This window comes from Synchiropus splendidus, chromosome 4 (genome assembly GCF_027744825.2).
Source record: "Synchiropus splendidus isolate RoL2022-P1 chromosome 4, RoL_Sspl_1.0, whole genome shotgun sequence".
Taxonomy (NCBI): Eukaryota; Metazoa; Chordata; class Actinopteri; order Syngnathiformes; family Callionymidae; genus Synchiropus; species Synchiropus splendidus.
In genome coordinates, this window is record NC_071337.1 from 15,940,132 (window position 1) to 15,962,566 (window position 22,435).

At 41.3% G+C, this 22,435-nt stretch overlaps 1 protein-coding gene across 1 annotated transcript in view; it reads right to left on the minus strand.

Moving 5' to 3' along the window:
- Positions 1–20,074, minus strand: part of tfec (transcription factor EC) — a 36,108-nt gene extending 16,034 nt beyond the window's left edge. The window contains exons 1-2 of the mRNA XM_053861382.1: positions 20,038–20,074; positions 14,395–14,601 (exon numbers count right to left, since the gene is read on the minus strand). Coding sequence (XP_053717357.1) covers positions 14,395–14,595 — 201 coding nt within the window. The 5' untranslated portion in view covers positions 14,596–14,601; positions 20,038–20,074. The remainder of the gene's footprint in view (positions 1–14,394; positions 14,602–20,037) is intronic.
- Between the last annotated feature and the right edge of the window lie 2,361 nt (positions 20,075–22,435).

The following is a 22,435-nucleotide window of genomic DNA, read 5'->3' on the forward strand; positions in this document are numbered from 1 at the left end:
CTTTCCCCTGCCTCTCACCCTAAATCTAACCATCCAAAACAACTGGCTAACCTTAACCAGGACTTTGATCCAAACTGAACCAATTACAATGACAGTTATTTTGACGTTTTTCACACTCAAAGCCTTTTGAGGAACTGAAAAAATATGTCCTCACAAGAACAGTGTCTTGCCAAGGATTGGTTCACACAAGAATATAAATACATGTACACACACACTCACATAATAAGGGGTAGTTCAGGTCCAAAGTGAACAGTCACAGGAGTGTTGCGCCTCCTTCACGGAGCAGCTAGTCAGCTGACCAGGACAAAGCCAGGAATTATGGGTAAGGACGCAGTCTTGAACGGAGCACCTCATCCTTGACTCTCGCTGTCCAGTGGAGCATCACAAAAACTAAAAATCAACAGTGATGATGTCATGGTCTGATGTTAATCTCCAACTTTGGCAGAAGGTCAACAGACATCCAGCAGTCTCACATCACGCTGCTCAAGTCTAATGTGTGATGGGGCAGCAGACCGAGCATCGCAAAGGAAGTGTAACACAATGTACTATGCACAAAAGTGATTCACAATAGCGCCAGAAATAAAAAATAAAAATATAAACAGTGCACTCAGTCAAACTGATTTTTCCAGCAAGTCTGGAATTGGTTTCTCTTCCAATCATCAGACAGTTCCAGCTCAGAAAAACTAGGGAAGAATTTAGTGGCATTGAACCTTACAGGTTTGGTTGCTACAAATCATTTGTTGATCCATGTACCGTGGTAACTCCGTTCTTGACCACAATCCATTCCAGACGGCCGTTCGAGAAGTGATTTGTTCGAAATCTGAATCGATCTTTCCCATTACAATTAATAAATCATAAAAAAATAAATCATGCGTTCCAAGCCTTAACATAGTCTTTTGTAGGAGTGAATGTAGAGTGTCTGCTGCAGGTGCGCTGTTCCTCTATGTGTGTGGCCACTGCATGTGGGAGGGGTTGCCGAGTGAGTGATGTCTCTCCAGAAGTGAAGAGGTGCCCGGTGCGTGTCCAGCTCTGAATGTGCGCTTCTGTGCAGTTTGGCTGTGACAAAGTCATAAACCAAGTAACACTCTGTCCCAGACTCGCCTCATCCCTGTCCCAGCTCCAGCCCACAACAGGACATCAAACCCTGGAGTGGAGGTGTGGAGAGCGAGCACCTCCCCTGTGACACTCTACCACGGTCCAGTGTGGAGACAGGAAAAGTTTTACACCTCAATATGAAGAAAAAACAGTCAGTAAATGTAGCTAACGGGACACGTCTGCATACAGAGGCTGCGTTATACACAATAACAAAGCGCGTCGTGGGTCAGCTGATCGGTCCACGCACATTATGTTTTTTCCGGCTTTTTTTCGGGGGCGTTCGAGTTCTGGATTTTCGGTCGAAATCCGAACAAAGAAAATCTCGAAATTTTTGTTCAAACTCCGATTTGTTCGAATTCCGGGGCGTTCGAAAACCGAGGTACCACTGTAGTTTGTTTGAATAAAATGAAAGCAGTGTACAGGTACAAATCACACACCTCAACACTAGAGTCGTAGCCTGCAGCAAATGTTTGTGTTGTACTGTTCTGCTCAGGGACTCTTTTAAGGCAGGAACAAAATCAAAACAGTACGACTTGATGCTATTTAATTCCAAGTTTTGCAATAAAAACCTGCCACAACAAACTATGGTTGGGCCATAAAACACTGGCGCGTTGATGAATTTCTTTTTCTATTAGTGCGACCTGATATGAACAATAATACACAAAATATCTCATTCATAGTCCTAGTAGCTGTTTCCATAATAAAACTTTAAGTGTTTATTTGTTCCACTTTGTTTAACAACTTGAGCAGCAGCTACTGTAGTCGCATCACACTGAACTTTCTGATCTTCACGCCACAATTCACTAATGCGTCAAAGGAACGCCATGTTCATGCTTGTGTTTTTTGTATACGTGTCATAAAGCACTTTCTGTCTTCAAAAGGAGAAGAGTGAGTTTTGAACGCTGCCTGTCTGACCTTTGAACCCACGGATCATCAAAACGATGGTATACATGAAGCGCATTTGTGGGCTGGCAGTGACTCCTCTTCCTCCTCTTCCTCCTACTGGCTCCTCCTCTAACTCGATTGTGGGAAATGAAATAATGCAATAGCTGTTTAATAAGATCTGAGCAGAAAATTAGATCAGCTTTGACCTTAGCCGAACTAATAATATATGGTTTGTGTGCTGGACAAGGAGGCTCCTTGTCCGCTTGTGCTGCTATCTTTGTACGGCCTGATTAAGACAGCCACTGTGACCAAACAGAAGAGGCGCTTCTCCACGATCATGGAGAGTGTGAAGACTCCAAAGGGTGCGGCTCAATGTTCCGTAGAGCTCATATCTGAGTAAACCTGAAAGCTCCGCCACAGTTTGTGGCCATTTCAGGCATATTCCAGCTGGTTATATAAGAGCCTGACTGTGTCGGGTTTGTGTGTTTAGCTTGTGTGCAGTGATGAGAATCACCTGCGGTTCATGAAGTTCACTGATGTGTCAAACTCTGTACTACACTGGGAGCATCGAACCAGGGTTCATTTTGTTCGCTGATCTTTACAAAACTAAAAAATACAATCCTCCAGACATTGCTGCTTTTATAGGGAGCCTAAGTCTTCACACCTTCTGGTCGGTCCATGGGACCTAAGGTCGAAAAAAAAATGAGTGGAGGTCTATGGGGAGTTATTTTCTGGTCCACTTTGCCTCAATTTAAATGATAAATACTGATGTGAGTTTTGACTAAGTTTGTCGCGTAATTTATGGTTTATTTACCAGTGAAAATATGAATTTATTTGCATATGCAAACGCTGCATAGTTGACGTCACAACAGGAGACTGCTCTGGTGCTAAAAGTTGCTTCAGTGTCAAAGGTAGAACATAGCAAACATTAGCTGATATTGTTGAATACTTACTGTGACCCTGTAGAGCTTTTCCCCCGTGCAGGGTTTTACTCGATCAACTATCGAGTAGTTCACCACTACATATCAGACAAAACCGAAAGTAACTTTTGATGCAGGGCGAGCAGTGATTCAGTGATCAGTGGTGCTTCTGAGTGACAACAGGAACCTGAATTTAAATCTGGGGATGTTGAGCAGCAAAGACAAAATGGCACTCTGTTTGTTGGAGCTTGTGCTTTGAAAAGCGTTGAATGAAATGCTGTGATCGTATCCATGCATTATATTTTTACATGAATCACTTGTAGTATTGTAGCTCTTGTACTGTTAGAGGACTTTGAATACATTGTGGGGTTTGTTTGTTACGATTTCATTACAGAGAGACAAAAATAAGAACATGGAACATATAGTGTGCAAAATTTGGAGTGAAAAATTGAATGTATCTAAATAATCTTTTGCAGAAAAACTCTATTAATTAAATTAAAAATAAATGAAATACAAATGCTGACAAGTATGTAAACAAAACAATGAATGGGCAAAATGTAAACAGAAAATATACTATAGATATTTATGCTATTGTCTAATAAAAATTCATCTATTCTTAATAATATGATACATAATGTTGAAAATTATTCAGGTATTTGTTGTATTTTTTATGATCAAAAGAACAAATGAGAATAAAATACAGATACACCTAGAGTTGGCTGCACCTAGTGGCAGTAATTCAAATTCTTACAAAGAAAAAAAAATATGTATATAGAAAAGAAATGTCGTTGAACAACAAGAAACAGTCAAATAAATAAATCAAGAATAATTCTGAACACTCAGGTGCGCATGAAAACATATTTCAGTCATGTATGAATAAGCATCTGATGAGACAGTTGCTAAGTAAAGAAACACAAGTGCCGGTGTCCAGCAGTCCAGGCTCAGATCTTAGGTACATGAAGTCGCTCTCGTTAGACTCCCAGTTAAAATTCCATCCACGCTTATGTTGATATCTTTGTTTGATACGTTTTTACGTTGATAAATTTGATTTGTGACTTATTTGGGGTTTGCTGTCGGATCCTGACGGCGCTCCAGCGTAACAAGCTAACAAGCTGAGTCTGACTTCACTTAGGTTTCCCATCGCCCATCCATGCTAGTCACCAAGCATCAGTCAGATGAAATGCTGCTTGATGTTGGGAACAGCTTTCAGGTCCCTTGGCTACTCCTCCGGTAAAAGGAACATATCCTATAGCAGGAGGTTTAGGTTGCACCTTGAAAAGAAATCTGAGATCTGAGACCAAAGAAACGGAGTCTTCAACAGTGGGACCATGTGGAAACACTGCTGGTACTAGGTTGACATACAGAAAAAGAACTCAGCTGGAGGAAGCCATCAGACGGGAGCATGATCATTGGAGACAAAAAGTCCAGGATACTGACATCTACAACTGCTACAAAACCACAGTGTCAGCGTTTTTGGACACAAGTGTCTTTCACTTTTAAGAATTTGCAAAACTCAAATGAAATCAAAGGAATGGCTTTGCACGCAGAGGAAACAAACCATGGTCGCTTCAAAGAAAACAAAGCGTTTCAACGCTATAGAAACTTGTATGTTGTGCTCTGAAAGTCGCTGAAGAGTTGAACCGGGCCACCAGTCCCAGGGGTGTGTTACATAAAGTCATTTTTTGAGTCCAACTCACTTTTTAATTTCACTGTGCTCTCATTTCCAGGTGAAGAAAAAGGGTCACGAGTGTAATCGAAAATACTTGATAACCACTTGGATGACCACAGCTGTGAAACTTTTCATTGCCTTTGTGAAGGTGCAAAAGAAGCCAAAAAAAAGAATATCAAAATATCACCACAAACACACATATATAGTGTGCTTTATTGTGCACACCTGAGACTGGCAGTCCAATCCCACGTCTCCAACAGTTCCAGTAGTGGAACAGATGAAGTTCTCTGTCAACATCGACCGCTACGTCTGAAGGTTCACCACTGGCTCTTCTTAACACTTCAACCACACATTCATTCTCTTTGTTCATTGGTTCCTTGACGTACTGACTGACCGCCAGTTGCCGTCATCATGTCATCACAGCTAGATGCTAGCAACATTAGTAGCTAATAACGTGAAACTGTCATGTGCATTAAACATGTAATAACAATGACAACAGAATCCACATATTCGGTCATTGTGGTTAGGGTTAGGTCATACAAAGACCTACTGTGTCCTTCAACGCACAACATGGACGGTTGACTTCTGCACTGGATGCGTAACTTCACTTGCAAGTAGTCACTATTTGACACCATGGAAGTGGAAATGTGTCGAATCAATCAGCAATCCATATGATCATAATAATGCGTAGCACAAACCTCATGCCTCAACTAGGGATAGTAAAAACAAGTTAGCACAGCCACTGAAACACTTACAAGCTATGTCCAGACCACGAATCGACAGCAGTGGAGAAGTCTTATTTTATTTATTTATTTTTTTAAGTCTCAAATGTTTTTTTTTTTTTTTTTTTTTGGAAATGGTTTTATATTCTAATGCCACTGACAAACAAAATGTTGAATCAGGCTAGAGTGATACACTCTAATATCACCAATCACGAACGCTCCCACTGTGCTTTCGTCAACATTTTTTAAAAGTTGTAATGCTGCTTCCAAACTATTTTTTCTCTTACTAATTAATTCATTTTAATATTTTGTGGCGTCTTTGTTGTCTTAAATGTTAGAATTGGTTCTCAAAGTGAAATTGAATTGCTGAAGTCTTGATTTGAACGCTGGAATGATGAAGGAGCGTGAAGTTTGTGACGTTCTTTGCTTCAGTCGCTGTGACTTAATTCAATTGGCTCATGTTTTATCAAAGCCAGCGCACACAAAAGCGCTTTGAGACGTCCTTACTGTCACGATGGAGGGGGTGAAAGAGGCTGAAGGAGGGGACTTTTAACTCAATCACTCTTCTGCCCACACGTAATTCCTACTCCAGAATACTCGATCCAGACTCTCGCTGCAGTTCCCACATCTGTCCAAGCCTTAGATCACTCCCCCACAACAAACCACTTTCTCTTTGGCTGCTAATCTGGTGAAGTTATTCATAACCACCTTGGCTTGATCCCCTCAAGCTGTGGGAGAACCGGCTGTACTCTGAGTCTCTTGTGGATGACTGAACTCTTTTTGAACACTAGGAATTACTATAATCTAGTCTCAGCATGTCAGATCCCTCCTGTGTCTCGGGTCTGACTCAATACCTACCCGGGAGGTGTCCTGTAGATACCATGACATCCATCCATTTTTCACTCCGCCCTCACTCGAGAGCAAAACCTATCATACTTCACCTCCCGCACATGGGATGGGATATGATTTACAACCTCCACTTTCCACTTTCTGGTTCTTATACTTGTCATTTCACAAGGGAAGGTCAACTGGTTTTTAAATATTAACAACATATACAGCATAATAAATACAATCTTCACGTGTGTTCAGTGTTTTAACTGTATATTTACTGTATGCTTTTCATCCCTAAAAATATTTATTTGTATTACACTGAGGCTGGTACAGATCCAAATCAATTTGTATTAATTATCAATCTTTTAAATGATTGTAGTTCTCTTCTATTTTTGATTAATAACATTTTCTCCTCAATCTGCCTCTCTCTCTTTTTAAGTTGTATTTAATGGAACTCATGTGATGACTTCATTCCAATGTAACTTCCTTTTTATTGCACAAAAACCTATGTGGCATTCATACACATGGTGACATGTTTGTTTTCATGTTGTTCACCTGTTAGTGTTATCCAACATTTTATTTCATTTGTTTGATTAGACTTTTTTTCATTTGAAAAACCACTGGTTACATGAGCAGTAAAAGGCAAATGATCAAATAGATATGTTTGGGGTACTTTTTTTTCCTTTTTTTTTTTTTTAAACAATTGCTCCTCTGTGTTGCGCGCTCAGGAAATGAAGACCATCGCTCAGAAAAGAAAAAATGATCATTGAAATTAGATTTCTAGGCTGTAACTACAGCTGTAAACTTTGCTGTGCTCCTCACATCATGACAGTGACTTTTACAAGCACATTTGCAGAGAAAATGAATCACCATTGAACCTGATTTGATTAAGTCCAAACTGATAGTATCTATGTTTAGGTTTGTGTTTTAACACAAGTCATCCTGTCAACACAAGGCTGCTATTCATCTGGCGATCACATGACACGTGCATTCAGTCCAACACAAAATAATAAATACGCTTCAAGCACCAGCAGGAATTCATGGACAGTCTGAGAATACACCGTTGTACTCACCTGCCCGTACCAGCTATACTCCAACATCGTAGTAAACGCAAGAAAACCTCCAAAATGTCTGAATAAATATGTAAATAAAGAGTGCTCGCTGCTCTCCAGCACTTTTCCCAGAGTGAGATTGATGTCATCCAAGTTTGCCAAAGCCGAGTGGACACACACATTCCTGGATGCACAAGCGCACACACACCCACTTACACACACCTACACAAAAACCTCACACACATCTGACCGCTGATAATGAACCTGAGGCCATTATTTTGAGTCAATGACTTGAGAGAAATCGGCCAAAGAATGAAAGCCACAGGGCCAATTAACGCCTCTTTGATGTTTCACCGTCCGGCCGCCGCTCAACCGAGCCGCTTCTGCGCCGTTTGTCTTTATCCCGCTAATTATTCTGAGCAAGGTCGGAGTTCACCTGGCTAATTGAGCAAGCCGTCTCTCTTTGAGGATTCGCCCGACGCTGACACCACCCTCCGCCTGGGCAGACGCTTTGAATTGTTGCGATTCTTTGCTAGTTCTGCTCGAGACCTTGTCGCCATGACAACAGAACTGAGGTGCAACAATCCTTGTTATGTCAGTTGGCACTCGAAACACCTGATCCAGTATCGTAACGGACAAAATACTATTAAATACTACAGCCTCAACTTAAACTTTTGATTTCTCAAAAGTCGCTGCCTCAACCTCCACAAAGTCAAGATTTGTGTGTTGAGCTTAGCCAATAAAGCATATGGTCATGTGTTGAACTCAATGTCTTGTGTTTCGGAGTGAGCCTGAATGTGTCCCTCATCGCCTCGACACTAAGGTCCTTGAATGAAAACGTGAATGTTTTGATCTTCTGTTGAACTGGTCAGTCTTAATAATCTCAAATGCAAAAAGTCTTGCCTGAATATTCTTGTCCTGAATCCCATCACGTGAAGGCCTCAGACTAAAGCGCAAAATCCTTCTTATCTACTCAACCTTTTCAATGTTATGTCTGGATTTAACCCTTCAAAGTCTTGACTAAATTGGTAAAAACTGCTCTCTTTGCTTTGTGTTGGAATGAACACCAGTGGGAGGTGGTTAGTGCTTTTCTGGTTTCAACCGTGAAAGTCTTGTCATGATTTTTCTGCAGCTCGCGGATGCACACCTCAGTGTTCTGGGAGTTTGTGAAGTTGTTGTCTGCCCAGACAGCAATCAGACCCTTTGCTGTCTGGCATCATGGGTTTGTGTGGAGTCACGCTGTACATGTAGTTTCCGTCTTCTAGCGCCGAGCCGCCAGAGGTGAGAAGCTAACCACTCAGTGAGAGTTTCCCGAGACGAAGTGCAGCTCTGCAGCAGGGATCAAGTCCGCGGCCAAAACCGCATCGCTTGTGTTCAACATCTCGGACTGAGCCGAAAGAGCTGTGTCTCGAGGCAGAAACCGCCTTGTGAAAGTGACCTAAAAGTCTTGGTCTCACTTTGGATTCCTGAAAGGAATGTTCTAATATGATTGGTCTTGTTTCACTATTGTAACTGATTTATCTTGCTGGTGTCCCTAAGTTGTCTCGTCTTGTGTTTGACCAAATATAAAAAAAATATTATGGCCTTTTCTTTTCTTGTCTCGTGCTGAGCCTCTGAATGGAACCAGGTTCCACGGTGGACTGTGCTCTCCTTGGACTGACTGAGTTTATGTTGGTCTGGCTGTGCATGCAGATGAAACAGACATTAAATGTCGATATCAATGAAATGTTTGGAGAATTGAATTTCATCTGTGAGAAATCTGCGTACACGCTGACAGTCTTGTGGTCCGATCGCAGCCGGACTGAATCAAAACGCCTGTCATGGTTCGAATCTGCACTTTTGAAACGCATTGCATGAATGTGACTCAGAATCATCGGTGTTCCTTATGTAGGAGGAAATTAAGCTCGGCTCTACTGAAGCATACAGTACCTGCAGTAATGACATCACAACCGTGACCAAGATCAAAGGTCAGAAAGACATCACAGTTCTAGCAATTTCAATTTTGTTTTCATGTTTTGCTTTCAGAATCTGATACACACATGGTCATCATAGTACACACTGTGCGTACAATGTCCTCATGTAATGCAGCATAAAGTATTTACATAACTCCTCACAGTACTAAACTAGACTGCCTTTATACTGAACTTAGTTAGATCACCGTTCTACACTCACAGTTGCGCCACAGAGCGTAACACCACTGAGTAACGCCAGACTGTGTAACTCCAGACAGTGTTAGTCCTCAGACTAGAGGGTTCTGGTTCTGTGAGCCGAACAGAATAGACCTGTGCGCCTCACTCGATTAGCTAACAGGATTAGGCGGCTGGAATGACGGCTGAGGTTTAACCAGGGAGGAATTTTGGCACCTGCTCCTTCTGATAACGTGCGCTTCTCTGGGGCCACTGAAGCCACCGAAGGGCCGCCGGTTGGCTCGCACAACTAAAAATATCCACCTGATAATGTGGGAGCGTGAGAGACAATAGAGAGATGCTGCCTAAATCCAATTCAACTCCATTAACTCAATCTGGACTGTAATTCTGAGTGGGATTGGTCAACTCTGTCTTAACAAGTTAACTGTCATTATGTTGTCAAGCAACGTGGCAACAGAGGCTCGGCAACAAACGCTCCTTGTTCCACGTGTCTACAGTCAGTTATTAAGCTGATATTTTTAGAGGCGCATCAAAGGCGACAGAGATCATTTCACTCTTTTGTTGAGACGTGTCGACATTTTTTTTGCCGCTGGATTCATTCATTGTTGAAGAATACTCACTATTTATTTCATTGATATGAGCAGTAGTCGTTGTTTTTTTCCTTTTTCCGAAAATTCTCAACAGGAATGAGGAAATACATTAAAAGTATCGACAGAACTTCACACTGTCTTCACACAAGTGAAAGTGTTGATAATAAATTAGTGGTGATCAGCTCCATCAACACCCGACTTAGTCACTACTGACCCGACGTGTCACTAATCAGCAGAGTTCCCAGGACAGCCGAGTCGCTCTCATACCATCACGTCACCCCGACACACTGGTGGGTCCTGAAGAGCCTGGTGGCCCTCAGACCCCGTACTCCCCGCTGGGAGGAGATTATGATACGTCTGCTCTGTCTGTGTGTACTTGTATAGCTTTACTTGTGGGGACAGATTCTTGGAAACACACCTACTTTTGGGGAACGCAAGCAGTTGTGGGAACATTTTGCTTGTCCCCATGAGGTTAAGCCTCATATTTGACAATTAAAACTGGTCATTATAACTGAATTTAAGTTTGGTTCAGAGTCCTGGTTACCTGCAAAACATGATAATATGACCGTGTGTGTGTGGTTTGGAGGCAGAAAACATGGTCTGAATTTCTTCTCAAACAAAAAGGTATGACTGCTGAACTATGGCGGGTTAAGAGTTTTCTCATTTCCAGCGTGAAGGCAAAGCCAACAACCTCAGGTAACTAAGATGTGGTGAGTAGCCCAAACACATTGGTGGAGTCACAGCATTTTCACAGTTGTGAGTTTGAATTTATGGAATATATAATCCAAATGTGTGCACATTCCTATATAATATGTATATTAGCTAATCTAGCTGTGAGCAGCAAACAATGGCAAAGTGGAGCTTCTCTACTCTACATTTTCTTTTACATCAAACCATGCATCAAGTTCTTAAGAACGTGCCGTTCCAAAATTCCTATGGTGTAATGAGTTGCACCATTGACCAGAGGACCAGCTCAGCTTTAAGCAATATGATGTCAGGTCATTTTTCTCCGTTTATTTGTACAAAACCTTTTGAAGACCTTTTCTCTGTGGGGTCCATAAACTTTCCTTTCGTTCATTCCATTTTGATCTGTCTCACACTTACCAGCAAAAATGCCGGCCCACAATGCACTGCAAGACAGTGATGAGGTGTCAAATGTGCGTGTGTGTGTTTGCAATGGAATTGCGATGTCAACAGTACCATGGTTTGCTAAGCTACATGAGAGGGCTAGCTAAAAAGAGGAAGGCAAATTTGAGCTGTTAAGATACTGACTCTTTCTCAGCAGGTATCAGTTTGACCCAATCAATCTGCTGCAGACTTGAAGCCGACTGCCTGAGCTGCTGTTCTGGGTGGGAATCGCTAAGCTGCATATTATCATGGAGGTGGTCATAATGTGACGGCTGGTTGATTGTCACAAATGAAACAGAAAGAGTGAAGAAATCTGTGAAGCGACAAAAGTCAGAGGAGTGTTGAGACTCACTCTGACTCACCAGACCACCCACCAGATCTGGACCACCAGATATGAATTCCCATGGCACCAGTAGGTGACATAAGTCCTCCCAAAAAAGAAAAGAAAATCCAGTGAAAGAAAAGCCTATTGGCTGTGACGCTCCAGTTTAACTGAACATGGTGGAAGGTAGATGTTGCAGAGAATCAGTAAATTTCACACATCCAATAACCTAGACACAGTGGTACCTTGGTTCTCGACCACAATCCATTCCAGACGTCCGTTCGAGAAGTGATTTGCTCATAATCCGAATCGATTTTTCCCATTACAATGAATGGAAAAAGCAATAATGCGTTCCAAGCCTTAAAATAGTCTTTTGTAGGAGTGAATGTAGAGTGTCTGCTGCAGGTGCGCTGTTCCTCTATGTCTGTGGCCGCTGCATGTGGGAGGGGTTTCCGAGTGAGTGACGTCTCTCCAGAAGTGAAGAGGTGCCCGGTGCGTGTCCAGCTCTGAATGTGCGCTTCTGTGCAGTTTGGCTGTGACAAAGTCATAAACCAAGTAACGCTCTGTCCCAGACTCGCCTCATCCCTGTCCCAGCTCCAGCCCACAACAGGACATCAAACCCTGGAGTGTGCTCTCCAGCCTCGGAGGTGTGGAGAGCCAGCACCTCCCCTGTGACACTCTACCACGGTCCAGTGCAGAAACAGGAAAGGTTTTACACCTCAATATGAAGAAAAAACAGTCAGTAAATGGAGCTAATGGGACACGTCTGCATGCACGATATGTTTTTTCCAGCTTTTTTCGGGGGCGTTAGAGGTCTGGATTTTCGTTCGAAATCCGAAGCAAAAAAATGACTGGCTTCTGTGAAGAGTGTCAGCTGCTCACATGTCTGAAGTACATCTGTCTCTGCAAAGACAGAGGAGCAGAAGATTTTGAGTTAATGTAGACACTAGCCTGAACTGTTGTTGCAGAATGTACCCCAATGTGTAGTGGAGTGGGGCCTTTCAGGGGCCGTGGCATCATTGTTTATCCAAAAAAACCTATTGCCATGGCAAAAAGTTGCAATTTCTTTTGATACGCAGAAATCCACCTCCTCCAAGCATGAATTTTTAATTCGTTTGTTTGTGTGTTTCCATTAATGCTTCGCTATTTGTGAAAATTCAGATGAGAATGGGTGGATGGAAACTCCATTATTGATATATGTATACTTGTGGTTCACACTTGCTCTGTATGGTTATATGTGAAGTTTATGTTTACCATGTGCGGTCGAGTTCACATGAGTATATTTGTAATTCAAGCATATACAGTGGCTTGAAAAAGTATGAATACCCCTTGAACTCCGACCACAAACATAAATATAACTGTGAAGTAGAAGGAAAATTATACATGACTTTCATTTTTTTTTTAAATAAAAAACTGAAAAATGTGGTGTGCAAAAGCATTCAGCCTCCTTTTCTCTGAGTGCTTGTATGAGGACAACACATGTTTGTTCAAGTATATAACAAGTGTTTTCCCACAGGTTTTAGTGGTGGTGACTGCAGTAGTAGTTTGTGAACATTTTAAACAATTATGGAAATATTGCAGTTTTCATATTTCATATTGAGTAAAGGAAGACATGATTTTGAATTTTTTTTAAATGTGGAAATAGAACCCTTTCAATTCTCTTTGATTGAATAATAGTAATGTAATATAATCAACATATGTATCTAGAATCTAATATATTACGTAAACTGACACAGTTCCATCAGGATATTGCAGTCACATTACACAGTTAAAGGCAGTGGGTATCAAAGCACGAGAAGCAACTCTAACAAATGATCGATGAAGCTTCCATTGTAAGATTTGCATTTTGTCCACTGGAGGCCACTATAGTCTGAGACCTAGTGGATCAGTCCACGATGCTTGTGCTTACTGCCTGTGTGGAAAAGGCTAAAATTAATGATGTGTTTATATGTTTCTTTCACTGACTAAACTGTTACTTGCCTCTTTCTCAATTTCTTTACCTGACCAACAAGCAATCGTTTCTCTCCCTCCTGTTGACGGGCAACACTGCCGTGTGTGTGGGACATTTACATTTTGCATACACACGTTTGGCCAATCACGAGCAACTTCACCAGCGAGCAAAAGAAGAACACATTAATCCGCACTTAAGTGTTAGCCAGTTCACTTCAAAGCACCGCCTCTTCTTCTTGCTTTATGTTCCATTGTGTATATATAGCAGTGTCACACGGCGGACACTGATCTTAAGCGTAAAAGATGCTCAGTCACACGCTGAATGTGTGAGACTTGAGAGCTTGGCACATTGTGCACATCCGTGTCTGAGTTCCCGCGCATTGATACGAAACGCTGCTCAGAGCAACACAGACAGAGATGAGGACGACTGGGGGCGAGGCACTGAACTCATATAGTTTGTGTATGTTTGTATGTTCATTTTTAAGTACTTCGCTCCAAACGTGAGACACAGGAGGAGAACATGACATCAAAGAGAGAGGCATAAGAAAGTGGAATTCCAAAAAGGTGAACTCTGGTGCTACGATAATCATAGCGGAAAAATACGTTTGATTCATTTCAGGAATTCAGTGGTTATTTCAATAATCTCCGGAATTCCAGCTCTGTCTGCAGCTTCATCTATGACTCCTTTTATCCTACTGGTTGTAATGGAGCACTCAGCTGGCGTATGCACAAAAGGCCGCCGACACTGCTTTGATGTGCACCAGCCAGTCAGATAATGTGAGGATGTTTTGGGTTCCTCTCGCTGCTGTAGTTGGCTTCATGTCTGATGTCATCCAGAGTCACACAGTCCTCCACAGACATCGGTTATTACGGAGCAAGAGCTCACCCCTGAGTCTCTCATGGATGTTTCATTGAGATTTCTCAATCTGATAATAATCCGAGCAATTGGCCTGACACTCGCCAAACACGCTCTTCATTTCTCATCCAACATGAGCTACAGGGAAATGTGTGTTGATCAGCAAAGCCTCTGATGTGTTTTCCAAAGGTGACACAGTTGTGGGTTCTGTCATTCGCTTCTCTTACCTTCCATGTGTTCCGGGTTTGACGCCAGGCCAGAGGCAGCGTTTGCTCATAAGCTCCTCTGTAAGGACAGCGGAACCAGGGACGGTGTGTGGTCTGCCGGCTCCATGGCGGGGACAACCCAGGCCAAATATGTGAACCCAGTCCGGTCTCCCACGCACCGCCAGAGCTCTGATTGATGGCCTCTCCTGCAGCCGGGAACATTTCAATCTGAAAATAGAGTTGTTGCTTCATTATCAAATTATGGCGATTTTACAGATTAAATCAGGCTCTTCTGAACTGTAATCTGATTAGAGCGGTGCAGTGAGGTCAACCAGCATCTTCATATTGGGACAAAGTCATGGCACATCATGTGTGGGGGCAGGACTGGGACATGCTATTCACAGTCAACTAAGCAGGTAGCAGGAGGAGCCTTCTGGGGTTCACCCCTGACAAGAGGTGTCACATAGCCATTAGAGGAAAACTGGAAATGCAACCGCATAAACAAAGAGACAAAACGTATTCAGAGTTTGAGGGGTCCTGATCGACAAGTGTCCAGGCAGGTTGATAAAGCCCAGCCATCATTCCATCCACCTATCTGCACTGCAGCCATTCATTCAGACTAACTGGCGAGGCTTTGTCCAAACATTGTGAGTGTCTCTGTTTGCCCATGAGCAAGGCATCTTTCTGAGTTAACTGGCGGTGGGGGTCATGTTCTTTTGGGCTTTTGTTACATTTCTCCCGGTCAGACAGATGGAGCTGCGAGCACAAGTCTTCATTCAGAACCACTGATGGGAGCTTGCGCATCAGCAGAACCTCCTTCAACGTGGCGACGAAGCTAAAGTGGTCAACAGTTGAACCCTCGAGAAAAATGACAATGTTAGAAATACTGAAACCAAGAGTGACTTAATGGAAATTGTTCACCGAAGACAAAAGTTCCCTCTTAATTCGAACAAAAAGCTGTTGCTATAATTCAACGAAAAGTCGGAACTGATGGCGAAACTAAAGTATGTTGCTATAATCGACACACAAAGTGGTCAGTAAGAAACCAAACCACATAGAGGAACTACTACTAAAACAAAAAGTCTTAAGTAATAAAGTTAAAAAAAAAATTGTAATTAAAACCTAGAGTTACCTCTATAATTGTCACTAAATCCACTCATCATGTTTTCTGCACTGTTACTGTCATAAATCCTCATCACCCACATGGAGACAGGAAGTACACTTCATCATCACCGAGGTGTCACAGCTGACAAAACACACACACACACACATATTCATGCCCACAACATGTTGGCTGCCTCATTAAAATCCCTCTGGTGGACTGTGAGTGGCTTCGCTGCTCTTCGTCACTCCACTCTTCTTCACCGTTTCCATCACATTTGTATCCATCTTTGGCTTCTCCCTCTCATTGTCATCGGCTAATTCTAAATTATTGTCCCGTCCAGTCGGGTACAGGGCCACCACCGGAGATTCAGTGCCAGACATGAGTCGGTGAGCGGAGATAAAGACGAGGATCCAGGAGTCAAACTGTGCCACTGATTTTCCTCACTGGCAGGTTCATAGTCACAGTATTGTCCTCCCGGATGAAGTGGGTTAATCCGCTTATATTTACCACAACTACTTATTGTAGTCTCCTCTTTTTTGTTCAGTGGAATTGAAATTTATAACACTTGAATGTCAACTGATTTCAATACTGTCCACACGGGTTTAACAGCAGGATCACTATGTTTGTATTAGCAAGCATAGTACTCATTCAACTGTGTTATAGTAGTTGCGAAAGTAGCAGAAAGTTTTTTTCATTTTTAATTTGTAAAAAAAATCATTTCCCTGGCAAAGAGTAGAAAGTAGGAAGAGTAGTTTAACTACAAAAATGACTCCCAACATGACTGAAATGTGTGATGTGGCACAAAATAAATGAGTTCGACTGGTAACCAAGTACAGCAAGTTGTAGTTGAGTGCGTGTATTGTGTTATGTAGCTGAAGTACATTTTGTCGACAAGTCTCCTAAGCATTGATTATTCCTGTGTCATTACAGGAGTATGATTTGTAATGTAACTATAACTGCCACAGTAGTAATATTTGAGGAGTAGTGGCAACATTAGTCATAACCTGATTATAAAAAGTATCAGCACAAGTATTAATTGAGTTGAACTGGGTAACTACTGCAGTATTTCAAGTAGTAACAGCAGATGTAAGATCAGAAATATCAATTTTAGCTGCAGAGGTATTCCATCAGTTGTTAACCAAATTTGTCCTCTCTTTTCAGAAAATGTGAGATGAGTTGTGCAACACTTCCTCCTTGCATCCGTGCCGCTGAGTCATTGCTCGCGTGCGCCATGTGACCGTGCCCGTCTGCCGCACGCAGCTCAAGTCTGCACTCGTCCTCTTGTCTGTCTGGTGACTGCTAGCATGAGGCTCCTGAGGGGGACACTAGAGAGCAGTGCTAGAGAGCAGGGCCGATGTAGTAGGAACTACTGCTTTATAGTTAGAAGTAGTTTCTGTAGCAAATGTTGGCCAACATTATCAAGAGCAGTACTGACACTAACAATTGTCTGACTCATAGTAGAAGTAGTTGTGAAGTCAATGGATACAGTGTGAGCAAAAGGAGTGGTAGAAGCGGTGGTATAAAAAGTATAATTCTTAATCAGTAGATATGGCAAGATAAGGTACCAGTAGTAGTTGTACAATTGCATGTAGAAATATTAGCAGCATTTTTGAAGTGATCAAACTCGGATTATTGTTATTTGTCCTGGGAGAGGCAACATAAGTTGTCATGGTAGAACGTAGTGGTACGAGTAGCTGTAACAGCAGAGGCATAAAAATACTTTTTCCCTCACTTCTATCCCCCACCCTTCCCCGGCCCAGCTCACACATGCACGCTCTCCCGTGATGATGGCGCTCAATTGCAGAAGTTCAGCGGGTTTCCTTTTTCCCGTCTCACTATTTGTCAACAAAAGCAGGTGACTAAAGAATTGAGGAAACACGGAAGAGGAAGTCCTGAGTTATTTCTGCTGTGTCATTCTGATACACACACAAAAATACTTAATGTTGTGATTGAGGTTTCTATGGACATAAAGGCAGGTGGTGGTCATAATATTAAGGTTTGATCAACAAGAACTCACACTCAGTAACACAGTGCTAACAGCATGAATTAGTGAGTGTGAGTACCTAGATTTCTTGGTCGTAGGACTTGTAGTAGTAGTAGTAGAAGTGGTAGTCGTAGTAGTATCTGAAGAGCAGCAGCATCAGTAGTACAGAAGAAATATTTGGATTTAACAGGTGTGAATGCGGTAGAAATGAAAGTCGCATTACTGGTACTAGTTGTTGCAGTAATGTGAAAGTTATTGAAATGTATGTTGAAATAGCAGAAGCACTGTCGTGTCTTTCTTTCATGGATTGTAGTAAAATTGTTCGTAGTTGTACTTAGGTTAGTAACTTAGGGAGATAGTCACTTAAAAGTGTATGGTTGTGGTCGTATTACCAGCAGAAGAGACGTGGTTTAACATTTGTTCCAACATCAGTGCTTGGAGCAATAGTTATTGTTCTTGGAGCTGATACTAGTGGTCAAGTCATGTTGCTAAAGGAAAAAAAAGTGCGAGCAAAAGAAAGGATGGCTGTATTCACATAACTGGTATTAACAGTCTTACTTTTGAGAGGATTAGTATCAGCTGAAGTCATTGCGCAGGCCATGCATTTCACAACAAGGCCCACAGTCAAGTCCACTCACCATATATATAGAGGGAAAGCAGACATTCAAGAAGTGCGAGCGAGAAAAGAGTAGCGTTTGGTCCTGAAATGACAGTATGAGTATCCAATCACAGGACGTATACAAGTCACGTACGCCGTGAGATTTGATTGGCTATCTCAACTATCCATCAACAATATGTGTCCAGTCACTCTGAGGGCACCTGCGCCTGCACTCTTGCTGCTGAAGGCCTCCAACATGACAACACATTCTGATTGGATTAAAAACTCTAACCTAGAAAAACAACACTGGTATATACTATGACATGAGCATTATTATTGTATATGCTGCTGTATATGTAATATATTTTGGGACTGTACATAAAAAATGAAATTCACTTTATTCATAAATATGCTCGGCCAGCAGAGAAGGCCTTGCTGGCTCTGGTGGCCCGCCACTGGCTGGTGTAGTATACTGCCTCTTCTGGAAATCTTAGCAGAAGTTAGAAATGACAACAGTAGCAGTGAGGTTGGATCGAGCCAAGATGTCATGTCGTTCTCACTCAAGGTATACATCAGGTCATGAACCTGGCAGCAGGACTGTACATGTTGTTAAAGATTGAAAGAACAATGAGTAACTCAAAACATGCCATGAAAGGTCTATCAATACTCAGAGTAAGCTGCCACATGGAGGCTCCATCATCACTAGGGCAGAGTCGCAGCTTATGTGAGAAGTGTTGCATCTAATCTGAAGGAAGAGCTCTTCCTTTAAACAGAAGCTGAACAACATTGTTATCAATTGTTTCCTTAAAAAAGAAAGGAGGAACGGATTCTTGCCGCTAACAACGATGGCTGATGCTGGATGTTGTGATGTTCTGTCCTTTACTGAATGAGTCAGTAGGGCATGAAGGAAACAATAGAGGGCTGTAAATCGAGTTCAATTGAGTTGAAAGAATTCGTACATTTGGAAGTGTAATGGAGTGCTGTTGTGGGGATTTACAGCAGATGCCCAACCACTTTTGGCAGATTTACCCGATAGAACCTACCCGACGCAACACAACACCAAGACTCTGCCTCATTAAAAAAACTAATAAATAAACCAAAATATATACAATATACATGTAAATAGCCCTCAGCTGCTACAATTCAGTGCTTCACTCTTTTTCACTCCTTTTCCCAACTCAACGCAATCTTTTTGGACTCATGGCCACCGCCATCTTAAGACATTAATACAGTATATTAATGACAATCTAATATTGATAACATCAAATTAGTCACATTTGTCTCTGGGATAAAATGCCCATCCATTGTTGGGCAGTAGATACATTCATTTATTAGCTTTTTTTTTCCTTCCCTGAACACATTAAATGCACATAAACGGCTCAAATTGCAATTTTATTCCTTTGAAGGAGAAAAACCATGGTGATTTGATAAATATCATTTTGGGGTTTGAAGAGTAATCAAGCAGCAGGATGTTTCACTATTGGGTTTTACTGCGTGGTGCTATGTGTTGGTTGCTGAGGAGGCTGCTGCGTGGTTGATCAGTGATGGCGAGAAAACCAGTGACCTGTTATTGGTTTTCTTCAACTGTGATTTAATCCATAATGTAACAGCTGCATGTTGTCATAGCGATATATGTATATATGTGATTATCAATAATAGAAGAGGCCATCATTACAATTTTGGTACTAATAGTCACAAACAACTGCCAGTAGAAATCACAGCGTCATCATTCTGATAACAATCAAAAAAGTGGTCATTATAACAATAAGCAACAATAATCTCTGGAAAAAAAGTGCAAATATCATTGAAAAGTCCGACAGTTAAATATGAAAGGTTTTTCATTGTTTACAAACATTCCAACTGATTGAAGGGAAAATAAGTAGTGATAAAAAGTAGTTGTTGTTGACTGTTTGAGGATCCTGTTTGTCAATTCTGCCACATCTGTTAAAAGTCTGCTCTGAGTCAAAGTTCACTCACCTGAGTCTCTGTCCTGGTGACGTCTCTTCAACGATCAGCTGTTGATGTCACAACAAAGTGAAAGCGCCGCAGATTTAAAGAATTCTGTTTCCTCTTTTCTCGGGGCGAAGCGCGGTGATGACATCACTGACACTTCATGTTGCCAAACTTGGTGACCAACATCCAGAACCTGGATTCTGAGTGTCAACTGCAAAGCCCACAGGTTTTTATCAGGACATGGACAGAGGACCAGAGTGACCCGTCCTGGATCGCTGAAGTTCTGTGTTTTGTGGTGAAACTTTTTTGTGACGTTTTAAAGTTCATTTTCATTTTCCGTTTTGTTTGTTTTCTGTTTCCTTACTGACTTTTTTTTTTTAATACACTGGTTCCTGCTCTTTTTCTCAGGCTACAATTTTCTTTCATTCTTGACTTTTTTCTTCTTTCTTTGAATTCAAACAGTGATGATGCTTTTCACTGTTGAGCATTTCTGTATAGTTACTTTTTCTTTATTGTCAACTGTTTTTTTAATTCTGAATTCTGGAATTTGCTTTCTTTTTAAGATAATAGTTGCCTGGTTTTTTTTAAATAATTTCTTGTGATGAAACTATTAATGTTTCAAACTTGCCAGCAAAACTAACAACGAGTTCGTCCCCAGGAGAGAACACAATTTCCCTTCTGTTTCCTCACAGACGACAAACCCTCCACAGTCGAGTGTGTGCAAGCGAGCGCCTCACGTTCCAAATTGTGTTAAAAACGTGTTTGTGCGTCTAAGAAAAGCTCCAAGTTGTTAATGTGTTGGAATGTTTGGGTGAAAGAGCTTCTGTTTTGCCGTGCTTGTCAGCAGAGTCACAAATCAGATCTCCTCCTCTGCCTTTTTATAGAAGGTCTTTTTCTTTGTCTTCTTCGTGCCCATCGTTTCTCCTCAGTTGATGGATGCATGACCTCTCACACAACAGCCACCGTATTAAACATGAATCCCAATAAAACAACACACGACTAAACATGACATCATCACACATATTGACGTGAGCATCAGCAAAGAAACGCAAAAAGAAACTACTGGAAACAACTGTGATCATGGTGACAGTTCTCTAAACACAACTGTTGGGCTTGTCCTGTCCCTGATCCCTGCTCCAGAATATTAATCCAAATCCTGCAGAAACAGTTTAACAATACGGACAGCAAATAAAATGGTGAAAGGGAACTCTCTGTGGTCTTGTCATAGAAGGCTAGAAATAATGTGAGTCCAGTTAAAAGAAATGCGCAGGAGAGGTGTTTGTTGTCTATTAGTCCTTACTTTGACAGTGTAGATTAGGGAACATTTATCACCCTATATAAACTACTTATTCATACAGTATGAGAATGAGCAGCATATTAGCCAGTAATTCATCTTCATAATGTATTGATTCGTGGCTTGCTAAGACTACATTTTTTTTCCCTGGAATACTCACAGAAAATTCACACTAAACTATGACATAATTCCCAAGCACTTACCAAAAATTAGTCATTAAATGTTTTTTTTAATTGTGCTATTATTATTATTTATCTTTAATTTAATGATTCCAAAATTCAGAATAACACACCGGAGAGAGACAAAATAAATAAGAAAATAAATGCTCAATACTGTGACGTCACACTGTGTTACACACTGTTCAGCTTTCCTCAGACCAAAGTTCCGTTGCCACTTTGTTTCACAAAGGCATGATGTTATCAGAAGTCCGACCGCTAAAGCTTATTTTTTTCTAGTGCTTGACTGTCTTCGCAATTGTTTGGAAATGCAGAAGCTGTTTTCTTTTGGAACTCTCAACCTTTGTAACATGACATCGGCATCGAGCAACTTGATACAAACAGCGTTTCATCCGTATACAGCTCCAGCGCTTAAACACAAGAGTCACTTGACATATGACAAATATATGACAATGAACCTTCAATCCAAACATTGACTGAGACAATACAACTAAGGTCAATAAAACACAAAATAACAAAACAAACTGTGGAAGCTGAAGACACAACACAATGGCATGTTATTAAATGGAACTTCAAATTACCAAGCCATTAATAACAAACAATACAAAAACCTATTCATTGAAATCAGTCTCAAAACACTATAAATATCTTAACACCAAGTATATGAACACAAATGTCAAAAGTTTACAACCAATAAGAACAACAAACAATATTCAAGAAATCACCTGACATAAAACAGTTGTTAACACAGTCAGTAATTACTAAACACAAATCATAAAAAAAAAAGATTTCACAATACATTTAATCACTTAACATAAAAAGAGCAATGCTATAAAAAATAAAACACCGCATCGTCGGCACACAACATTATTTAAAAAGATTTGGGATGGGATGTCCCAAATAGTGATACCAGTGTACAGTAGGGACTCACACTGATGCTGGCCTTTTTTTT